Consider the following 12,438-nt stretch of genomic DNA (forward strand, 5'->3'; position numbering starts at 1 on the left):
TGGACCGGGCTGTATTTTTGTGCTTTCGCTCTATGGACTGTGGTTAGTTATTGATGTTTTGTATCCACAAAGGATGTAACACGAGAACGACACAGAACAGCCTAATGAGTCTGTTCTTTATGCATTTACTTCAAATTCATCTCCTCACTGTTCATGTGAACTCTCTGAACATATCTGGGCCACATCCTCCCGACAATACTCACCCAAATGTTTTTAGTTTAACCCAGAAAGAATTTATAAATGACCTTGTGCTCTCCCCCTGAAATATTGGATGTCCCTCTAGAATTGCACATTTTAAAAAAGGCAGGAAGAGCTCAGAGTGCTAATGCAAAAATGTAGGAGCTGGTTCAGCTGAGGGGCAGTCTATCCGATACAACCTTTTGGGAACACCAGCTGAAATTAAGCTGCAACTTGAAGATGTTATTGTTCTGTTTATATCTTCTATTAAATGTCAGTTCTGCACTTATCTATAACTGCATATTGCTGCCACGCCAGAAAAAGAGAGAGTCAGAGGAAGAAAATCCCACGCACTGTCCTCTTTACTTGCAATCAGGATACATTTAATAACAACACTTTGGTAGACAGATCCTTCATTGGGTTGTTTTATAAATTGTAAACAGTAAACTGATGAAAGTCTTTTTTTTTTGTGGTCGCAAGTGAGGAGGACAGTGTGCGGGAGCTTTTTGCTCTGATTTTGTCGACCCTCAGTCTTTTCATATGTACCTGTCGATGCGCAGGTGTGCTAAAGTTTTGCTCTGTGAACAGGCCAGAAATAGCAAAACGGATCTGTATCATGTTATAATGTGAAAAGTTTATTGTCATATAAAGATGTTTTCACCTTAGAACAAGATATCTCCTTTTTTAACTGACATGGCATCATTAAGCTTCTGTACTTTCTCCCTTGCAAGTCGTGACAAATAGTTCATACCAATACTAGCATTGTCACTTTACCTGACTTTTACAACTTTTCACAATACTGCTATGACTATAATATTATTATTATTTAAAGAATAGCAAGTGTGCCATGGAGAAACAGAGCATCAAGCATCTGTAGCCTAATTACCTGCAAGCAGTTGTGGACAAATAAGAGGAGAAGAAGCGGAGAGAAGCAAGTCGGCAGCAGGCAGCTGTGTGTTTGTTGTAATGACATCACTGCTCATTAGATGCTCATTATCAGTTGTGGAACGGGGGCGTACATGGGCACTGTGTGTGGATGTGTTGGTGTGTGTTTGTGCGTTTCATCTCTGCAGGAGAACATCTTCCCCTCCTGCACGGCTGTAATTACCGCCCACTTTCTCGCAGTGACACATGGCTGCTGCCTGTTAGAGCCACAGCGAGCGGAGTGAAGGTCTCTGCTGTGCCCCACGCTGACCTGCTAAGTCCTCGCAACAGACCAGGCTGTCTGTGTTCATGTCATGTGTTATTTTCTGCCTTTTCACACAGCCGAGACCTTCGAGTGCAAAGCCTCAAGGCATACAGCAGAAGAAGTGTGCATAAGTCAAACACTTCTCCAAATCACTTTAGATAACTAGAACATTTGAAATTAGTATACTCTGATTTGTTGATTTCCATTTTACCAGGTCGTGATGGATGAAAATTGGATTGATGTTACAGCTTTTCTTGGCCACTTTTAGCTTTATTAAATAGTAGATACCAGGGGTGTATTTATTTTTGTTGATTTAACAATTTCTGTATATTTTGTTTACCCATCTGTGTGACTACAGTCTGTATCTCCATGTAACTTTTGACTGCATTTAACTGTTGTTTCAACAGCATTTCAAGGGCTGTACTTCAATGTGTATTAAGCACTATACTAACAATTAGTCTCATGATTACATTCAAGTAGAATTACGCTTCCATTTTTCTGAAAGATAAAGCTCTCGCAAAACCATGAAGGTCACTTGCTGCTGTACTGAAAGTATTTCCAGATGTCTTAATGAGTCCTTAGACCATCTGCTGTACAATATAAATGTAAAATATATAAATATAAGTAAAAAAAACTTTGTCAAGTTGCTCAAAAGAGACAGTAGCCAGAGGTGAAATATTCTGTTCTCAATTTGTACAACACGAGATAAATATGAATGTCTCTTGTGCATTAAATTATAAAATAATGCAACAGTCATATAGACAAATATAATTAACAACACAATTTGTTTTTAATTTGGGGCTGGTGTTGAACAAATTGAGCAGTTACATACAGTATGTCTTTTCCTGGCACCATTTTTGTTTAGATTAGGAAGTCGCAACTTGGAAAAACCCAGTTGATTAGAAAGGTCATAAGGATTCTGGAAATACCTCTAGCACAGCTTTAATGATGTTGATGAGGATGAGGATGAGGATTTTCCAAAGATCACGGGTATTTATTTTTCAGAAAAGCAGATGCTCAGCTTGAGCCTGGAATGAGATGGTAATACATGAGAAGCACAAACTGAGACAAGTTAGAACCAGCTTCTGAAGTATGTACTTTAAAATGGTTACAAGTTTATCTAAAATATATCTTTTGACCTGTGAATGATCAAGTCATTGCTCACTGAAATCCACCCCTTATATGGGGACATACAGCCTCCCCTTAACATCTTGTTCCAGGGCTGAATTCTCCCCAGAAAGACCAAAATAATACACAGACATAAACAACAAAGAGACAACTGAAACTGAAGAAAATGAAAATCGCTGTGTCGCATTGCACTTGAAATGTTGAGTACAAATGTGCTCCGAGGGTTTGTGTTTCAGAGGCAAATTGGTTTTCCTGTATCATCCCATGAGATAATGAAATGTTTGGAGAGAAAAGCTGCATAAATATAAGCTAAAATTACTTGTCGCCATAGCTACCGCCTACTAATCCCCGCTGAAAGCTCAGTAAGGATCAGCAGCGCCTGGAATTGTCCTTTGATTGACAGAACACGTATGCGAATCTGTACCATTCAACATGTGATTCAAAACTCTGCATTGTGTTACACATCTGCATGCCACTGGCCTGTGAGCACAGGTCTTTGTAATGGTGCAGAAGCACTCTCTGTGCTATTTTCTGAGCCCTGATAGATTTTCTTGTTATTTTCTTCAAGGACAATGGCGAGATATTTACCCGGTGTAGGAGGAAAGTGCAGCTTTTTGTTCCTCAGCACTGTTCGATAGCAATAATTACAGGTTTTCAAAAGGCAACAGAGAAATAATAGAAAAAGATGAATGGAGCTTGTAAACAAACCAAGCTCCTGGGCGGGCATAGGCAGAGTAAGGATCACTAGAAACAACAATACAGCTAAAAGTGCTACATTTTCATTTTGAAAGAAAAATCAAAGCTCCAACATCCTGACCTGCATTGAGTTGCTCGAGGTGGGGTACAGCCTGGACAGATATTGGTAAATCCATGTTTGAGTGCATAGTCCTTCGCAGGTTCTTAGTTTGTTTCTAACTCGCTGTTTACTAAATCAGAACTCATGATTAAATCTTAAGGAATGTCACAGTTTGTCAGGACCACAGTAATGTGAAAAATCAGTCACTAGGAAGCACATGTGCCATGGCCACCCCAATCACTCCAACCTAAATGTGCTAAATGTTTTTGAATTGTGGATATAAACATGCTCAAGTAACTTTAACTGGTTATAAAACAGTCTTAATTTAACACCGATGCCTCTACATGACCTACATAAGCAAACAAGTCCGTCAGCGAGACGGTTGACTATTTCTAAATAGTTAATCTTCATGCCTGTCAGTAGGTCGGATTCCAAAGCTAAAACTGATTTTTATGGCAGAGAGGATGAATTGGGTCGCACACCCTGAGGAAACAAGCTGTTCTGTAGTCTGGTGGTACGGCACTAAAGCAACGATTCATACTACAGTTTTTAAACGTACATATCCACAAAGAGATACATGACCTTAGCACTATGCATCCTGCAAACAGTGGTGTTTAAAAAGGAGCAATAGTATTAAAAATTTGTTGCATCTTTCTTTTACCCGCTTCCAAAACAAATGCACACACTAGCCAGCAACTTCTGTATGAAAGGAGGAGATGGTGCTCAAAAACGTATTCCTTGTAGTTGCTTCAACTAAACAGCACAGCTTTCTTTACCAAATCTCAATGTATATCTATTTGCTATAAATGGTCAATGTATTGATGTAAGTGTGTCTGACTGAATTGTAGCAATGTGTCAATCAGTCTCCAGGGAACCTCTGTAGTGTTAGCCAACCACAAAACAACCAACAATTAAGATATGGTAGTAAGAAAACTTTAAAAATTATGTTTTTGATGTTTAATGGGGACAAGCGATTTTTCAAACTTACCTCCCCATCCTCTGTAAAGCTCGCTTACTTTTAGAACTGTGCACTTTAAAGTAAAGAGAGATTTTCCAACGACCTTGCTGTTACTACATGCTGTAAATACATATTGTAGCACTTAGTGAAATGTAATTCCACAGTGCTTAATGCAATCTTGTCAGTACAGTAACTGTAAGATTCTAGGTGTATGACCATGTTATTTGTAAAATAATAAAATAAAACAATGCTATTTAATTTAGGCTATCATTGCTGTCACCCATCATAGCCTGACAGGTAACACTGTAACTCCATAATCACCATTATCAAACAGCATTTCCATCCATATGTCAAACATGTCGGCCATATACCTCTTCTACTCACTTTAGGTGAACCATATAATCTGTTTTTGTGGCAATCTGGTTTTGTCAGCTGGTTCAGTCAGCTGTACAACAGTTACACCAAGAAGTAAGTATGCGTAAATATTTAGAGACAAGCAATACGTAAGAACTACTTTGTGTAATGCAACCTGTTTTATGAATCTCCACTTTGTACACACTTCTAGCTAAACCATTCTCTGATGTTGATACACTAATATTGATGATGAAAAACTACATTTCCAGGTATGCTCAGCAAAATTTATGCAAATAAATCCCACTTCATGAAAGCATCAACATGTTGTTATAATGCTTGCACACACACAAATATGCAGTATGTACTTGAAATGATGTAAATATTTCTTGAAGTGGCAACAGCAAACTGCTAGTTTGGCTCAGCAGACAAAGGATACATGGCACCTACAGACATCTAAACATCATTAACATAAATGTGTAGAGGAGAAAGGAGATGAATATGTCAGAGGAAGGCCAAAAGAGGAGCAAGATGAGCAAGAAGAATAAGGAGCAATGCAGCTACGTCTCCTCATTCATTTGCTTGTTGTTTACTGGCTGCGGTCTGCACCGTGTGTCACTGTTAATGCTTTGGGTCAGCACTGACCAGAGTCAAACACAGTCCTGACAGATACGGTAAATAATTATTTTTAGGAAGCCAAACATGTAGGCAAATGTTTCTCAGCAAATCCGTACAGCAGAAACCTGTTAGTGTGTTTTATTAAGTTCAGAGATAGTTTGTTCTGCAGGTTTGAAGTCCAAATGTCAGCGTACTGTGGTCTGTGTTTTGTCAACATGACATCAGCTGAGTCTCTGCAAAAGATATTTGTTTTTCAGGCAGTAATATTAAAACTTGAAAGTCATTCCATTTTTAAAGATAAAACTTTATTTACATGTGTAGTGTAGATATTTAGAGCTGAAATATTGCCTTACCACTGACTTCACAATATCAGCTAATCACCAGAGGTGTCACTGTTGTTGAGAATTATGATAAACTTTTAAGTGTTTTAGCTGTTCAATATTAACTGATCTTGAGGTGGTGCAATGGGATCATCTAACATACAGTCTCAGTTATCAGGTGGGACATCAATCTCATCCAGACGCTCTCTGACGGGTGTGCTGAACAGGGCGGACTTCCTAAAAGGTGCTTTCAGGGTTTTTACTGCGGTCACACCCTGTGATACAGAACAATAAGAATAATGTTAAACTATGATCAATCATCTCTGAATTTTACTGTACAAGCTGTGCATGTACATGTTCAGTTTAGATGAAAACATGAAGAGGGAAGAATCTGACACAATACAATAAAGGACACTGCACAGTACAGAGAGGGAATAACGGGGGAAAGCGCTTTGAATACACCGTCTATAAACATGCTCCTCTTGACCTAGGTGGGTACGTGCAACTGTACTAAGAGCTCCTGCTGCTGCTGTTGTTGCATTCTCCTCTGACATTGAATGTTGCCATTCGCAGAGGTATGTTATTTCTGAATAGGTCACTAAGCACAGACAGACTACAGAGAAAACATGTCTCTTACATAGATCATGCTGTATAATCCTTTTGCCCCATAAATACATTACATAAAATGAACAGAAACTATTTCATGTGCTTTTAGGATTCAGCCGAACAAACAAAACACTGTCCAAAAAGTGATGTGACACACCTGTATCCGCTGGCAATTTTCACTCCAAAATGTGACAGCCTGGTCGGTTTTATAATCATGGACCTGGAAACGAGACCACAACAACAGTGTGAAATGAAAGGCATTGAGACTCTGATTTTCCTCTTTTTGCTCCTATCTTTGAAGGATTGTTACTCTGCTAATATGTTAGGACTGTTATGTGTATTAAATGTCAGGATTATTTTCTTTATGAATTAAACTACCTTTACTCAAAATTAAATGATTCATTATTTGGGTAAAAATGAGACATGACAATTTCCCAGATCTCAAAGTGAGGTCCTCAAACTGCTTTTAGTCTGGTCAACAAGTCAGAAACCAAAAATGATTTAATTTACACAGATCTGAGACAGAGGACAAAACTCATATTCACATTTGAGAAACTGGAATATAAATATTTCCTCAAATGTTTTTAGAGTGTCAAGGACTCATCGTCTAAATGGTCCTTATCAAAATGGAAGAGGATCATAATTCTCATTCGTGTCTCATCTAAAGTTGATACAACAGAAAATGTTATTTTCTGGTTTTATGTCTCACAATAACACTCGAATCTCCACAGTTAATGTGTCAGATTCCTTCAAGGACATCACGTTTTATATCTCAGAGAAACCGAGAAACATCCACCGTTGTCAAGGACAATAATGTACAATAAGTTACTTGTGATATCGATTGTTTTTGTTTGACTGTAGTCTTCCCAGCCTGTGAAAGTCTTCTCCTTTCACAGGCTTCTTTATGTTTGTGTGTATTGTCTGCTGCCCTTATGTCTGTTTAAGTTGTCGACTTCCTTTTGTTAATTAAAACATCTTCATCACAGGAAAAATAGGGGAAAAATGAGAGGAAAGAGGATGGAAACAGGAGGAAAAAAATGTTAACAAAAAACAACAACAATGTATTGATATACTTTGGGTGTAGGTGGCTGTACAGTAGTTTGTGTGTAACAAAGTGTAGTAATTTGTGTGTAACAACATAACAAACAACTACAGCTACTTGCTATAAAATACACTTGCAGTATATCAACACATTGATTTTGAGGCACAGCAACAGTCATAGTTATGCTAACAACATGAGACAGACGACTGCTTTATTTGCAGTCTAAACACACCTTTCCTGTGAGAGATTAATGAGTCAACCAGCAATCCTTTCGTAAGTGGTTTCACAAGTCTCACTCTCTTATAACCTGTGTAGATGCTACACAGCTACTGTAACCTGCCCTACAGTAGGTTCAGTTCTAAATCATTCCTGCAGGATCTTGACCTGGACAAAATCATTGAGTTAACAATGAAGTGGCGAGTAATAAAGACTAGACCGTGAGCTTTTAACAGATTCGAAGAATCATTCTGGTTTTAATGATAATTAGATCAGAGATCTCAACCTCATGTCCACTCCTGAATGCACTTTGCTGTGTTACCACACTGTTCACACTACAATGGATGTCTATTTTAGTACGTTTCTTATTGTCATAATCAGTCCTACACTCTCTTTATTCATACAAAATTGGATAGTCATGGCCATTTATATGTAAAATCAATGAGAACACTTGCTTATGCAAATGTAACAAACATCATCCAAACATAAAACAGGTGCAACATATTGGGCATAATCTTAATACAATTCCCAATATTGATGTTGTGTTTTTTGTTTTAGGCACTTAGTGTATAAAAAGAAAACACATATTGTTTTAGATTCACAGGAGATTTGATCTCATCACTGTTCATGAACTTGTATACACATACAGAGTATAAACTGTATGCATACACTTACTTGTGTGGTTTCAGGGGTATGAGGCACAAATCCCTTGGCACAGAAATCCTTCTGAGTAGTGGAACAGAAGTCAGTTTTGAGAGTCAGTGGTTTCTGTTCAGCTTGAATCTCCTCACTGTGAAAAACAAGAAGACATCAGCCTCAGTATCTGGCTTTGGTGGAAAAAGATCACATCTTTGATTTAAGTTAAAGTAGCAATACTTGGATGTAGGAATGCTTTATAAGTGAGAATATGTAAGTATACACATTAAAAGATGGTTAAAGTACCTGAAGTTAAAATACTCATTTTGCAGTGGCCTGTTCAGAACAATGTATATTACAGTATTATGTGTAAACATTACTTTAACATAGGAGCCGATTAGCCGATTAGTGGTGCTAATTTTAATTACTTTATATATAATGCTGGGAAGCTTGCAAATTTTAGTAAAATCTTATCTTAACCTATCATAATACATCACAATTTAAGCCTTGATTATATTTTCTATTTTCCATCTGAAACTAACCAAGAACTAAAGTTATCAAAGGAATATAGTGGGGTCAAAAGTACAATATTTGCCTCTGAATTGTAATTGGAGTATCATTATAAAGTACCAGAAAATGGAAATACCCAAGCTCAGCACAAGTACTTCATGTTCCTAACCTGTTGTTTATGCACACCTGAGGGTAAGAAAGGCTAATATGTAGTGAGCAAAGATGGGTGCTTTAATATTCCATAGCTCTAATAATACTAATTTGTTGTGTTTTTCTCTTCTCTCTAAACCCTTGTGGAACTATATTGCAAACAGCCATCGTGTTGCTATTTATGGGCTATAATTTCATTATCAGCAGATAACCGATAATATAAATTTCTCACTATCACTACCCTAAGAATAAGGCATAAATTCTCCCTTTCTTCTCATTGAGCTGACACTGCCAGAATGCAGCATAAGACACAAGTGAGGGAAATAAGGATACGGGGAAGTTAACTGGCATGTATCCACAGAAATGTTGTAAGCTGTCTAGCTCTAACAGCTATAAGAACACTACCAGAGGAGTGAAGCTGATACCAATCAAGCACAGTCTGTTCAAGCCCACAAGGTCCTGAGAAGAGGTCTAATCAGTGTAAACTACTGTGTGGGTGAAACAACGGAGTGTAGGGCTTTTAAGACTGGTGATGTAAGACGTTTGTTATCCTTGCACATCATTTAATGTCACACATGGATCATTGTCATCATATACATTGGAGTAAAATTTAAAAGCTGCATTAAAAGAGAGTGATGTAATATATGAGCCTTTAAAAACAAAACTCTCTCATTCTTCAACCCTCTGATCTGGCTTACTCTGTTCATTCTTGTATACAAAATGGCACTGTGTTTAACATAACAACAAATCAGCCTAGAAACATGCTCTGAGCTCTTAGCTATACAGGAAGTTGGTATTAATCAACCAGTCAGTGTGTACAGTCCAGGAAATTTAGTGTATGGCTCAAGACTGAGAGATGAGACACTGTCTACTGCTTGGACAAGCCATTTTCATTGAGACATGATGCTCTGTATTCTTTATGAGCAGTTAACTCGTGCGGGATGTTAATAACCACATCTGTGGGGATAGACTCTATAAACCCCATTAGGGATGACTCGCTTCCATGTAAAATAACATCATAAAATCTGATTTAAAGGGCATTACAGCTGCGATTGAACAGTAAAACAAACCCAGACATGTAAATATTACATCACTTTCCACCAATGTTTAATTTCTGTTTTCTTTCCTCAAGACACGGTCATGGCAGCGTTCTCTGTTTCCACAAACAAACCACATCCAGTCATATTTAATTTAGCATCAAAAGACTTGTTTCATAGTTGATTTACCTTATCATCTGGGCAATATGTTTTTCCAGAAGCTCACCTCTGATGCCTGAACCATGGAAATAGAAAAGAATAGACGACCTGAACATTCATAGCAAATCATCTGAAAAAGATTTACTGAGCAGTAAAACAGAAAATGACTTCAAAAAAAGGTCAAAGCAGCCTTCAGTGTATATATCTACATATCTTCTATACAATATAAAGTCTACACATGGGATATAATGGCATGAAAAGAAAGAGTCTCTTTCTGTGGCTGGTGAAAGATAAAGATACATACCCCGCAGTCTCACCCCAGGACTCTTTGGAGGGATGTACACTGCTTTAACCGTGGTGACAGTCTCCAGTTTAGAGTTCTGGTCCAATGTGAGGATCCCTTTGTGTCCATGTTTTTGGATTTGCGCCCTTGTCTGCTCTGTGTCGAGAGCTGCAACAGCCATCTGGGTACAAGGACATACAGGGTTTGATGAAAAAATACAAACAAGGTGAATTTGAAAGCATACAACAAATACTGGCTTGCCCAATGTCAGCTGGGATCTGCTCCAGCCCCAAGTGACCCTGCAAAAGACAAGTGGTTACAGATAACGGATGAATGAACAATAAATACTACCTTTATAAAGCTGATGATGTTTGAATGCAGGCTTCAATTCAAGATTCTGGATCATGTTTAGATTACATGGAAAAAAATATTTTTTTACATGCTATCTAAAGTTAATTGTTTTGTTTTATTTTGGTGGTCTTTGAACACACAAAAAGCCATATTCTTCTGAATCTGTGATCTTTGATTTGAATATCAATTTGAATTTGAATAAATAGCAGGTTTGACACTATGATGTCCATGAACTGTGTTGCTAAGATGTCTACTGAGCTTAGCATGCTAACAAGCTACCCCAGTACATGCAGGTTCAAAGCTCCTGTGATAGTGGTGTAAACACTAACGCTCCCCTGGTCCCTGAGCTCCAAGTCTGAACCGCTAGCTGCATGGCTAACTGACCTAACTAGCTAAGGCAGCTACAGCTAGCAACAATTAGCGGTTACCCAGTGATGGTGCTTTATTTGTTCTGAGCATGAATTTGACAGGTTGTCAATACTTCAATATTGCACCTTTAAATGCAATTATTTTACTTTTACTTTTCTTTATCTTATACGAAAGCAAGCTGATAACCATTTAGTTTTTTGTCCATTAAGATAACAAAAAACCTTCCGAAGAGGTCACCATGGGCATGTGATTGAGATTTTCCTTCAGTATATCTGTGTTTCTGGTACTGTGTATAAGCACTTGATGAGAAAATAGGTTGAATGCCTTTAATAAGCGTGTGTCTGCTTTAACAGTGTGACAGTCACCCTTTTTAATTGAGTTTTCAAGGAAACGAGCAGGCAGAAAAGCCTCACAGCTATTATGACACATAGCAAAAACAAAAAGGAATGAAATTATGCACACAGTCACTGTATGAAACACACTTTACCATTTTTCTAAAACACAAACTACACCCGTAACTCCTCTCTGGTATGTTGAACATTTTAACATTATATCAACTTTTTCACACATGCACATGCAAAAAGATAGAACATTTTCACAGCAGACATTTTGACTCATCAAAGCAGAAAAGCACAGGTGGAACTGATTACAATGACGACGAACTCATTCTATTAAGGTGAGCCAGTGTATAGAAAGTGCTTCACTCACTGACATGGATTAGGTTGACACTTAATGGAAAGGAGCCATTGTTAACACATTACATACACCTGTGCTTTTCCTGCTTTGACAGGTCAAAACGTGTGCCATGAAAAGGGTTTGCTGGTATGTCACTGAGTATTATGAGACCCTCCCTAAACACTACTCCGTCACCATTTTTGGAAACCAGCCAGAAAAACAGTATGTGACTAATTAACTTTGGCTGTGACAACACACCTTCCACTGAGCACGTTAACTTGTCAATCACAAGTGTAACTAACTATCCATCTGACATGGTTGACTGACACATATGCTTTTAGTGTTGAGTCCTCATGTCTATCATGTTCTGGGTCTTTATGCACTTAAATGTGTAATGTGGTCACAGAAAACAGCATAGTGAATGATAAGCTAGTTCTGTGTACAACTCTTAAAAACTGTGGCCTACGTTGTTAATTTAATTCGGCAAATAATTCTAACAGATAATATGCTTGCTCCAAACTTAAAAGATATACATTAATGTCATAGGTTTCATTAATTGTACGTTCATTACGTTTATTTGCTGTTTGACAAGCAGTCTGGACTGGCGCTTGGCTGCTAGCTAACATTAGCGAGGCTAACTGCGCAGTGCACACCAGCTGCACTCACCTCTTCTGCCCAGTTGTGTAACATACGTCTTCCAACTTTATTGTCCACAGTGGCTGGCTGTTCAGTCATTGTGGCACCGAGATAACTTCACTGGAATGGGCCAAGTTGTCCGGAAACAACCTCCCAAACGTTATATGCCCCGTCCTGAAGTAACAATGAATAACGCTTAGGAACAGGGTTCAGTTGACGGAAGTGTCGCCA

At 38.1% G+C, this 12,438-nt stretch overlaps 1 protein-coding gene across 1 annotated transcript; it reads right to left on the bottom strand.

Annotated features, from left to right (window-relative positions):
* Nucleotides 1-5,500: 5,500 nt before the first annotated feature.
* Nucleotides 5,501-12,438, bottom strand: spag8 (sperm associated antigen 8). The gene is made up of 6 exons (XM_084382429.1): nucleotides 12,238-12,438; nucleotides 10,198-10,357; nucleotides 9,924-9,969; nucleotides 8,077-8,191; nucleotides 6,301-6,363; nucleotides 5,501-5,812 (listed from the first exon to the last, which is right to left on the bottom strand). The coding sequence occupies exons 1-6, from the start codon at nucleotides 12,304-12,306 to the stop codon at nucleotides 5,705-5,707; spliced, it is 561 nt and encodes a 186-aa protein (XP_084238555.1). The 5' UTR covers nucleotides 12,307-12,438; the 3' UTR covers nucleotides 5,501-5,704.

The sequence above is a fragment of the Pagrus pagrus genome, assembly GCF_965226575.1.
Source record: "Pagrus pagrus genome assembly, chromosome: 19".
In the NCBI taxonomy this organism is placed as follows: Eukaryota; Metazoa; Chordata; class Actinopteri; order Spariformes; family Sparidae; genus Pagrus; species Pagrus pagrus.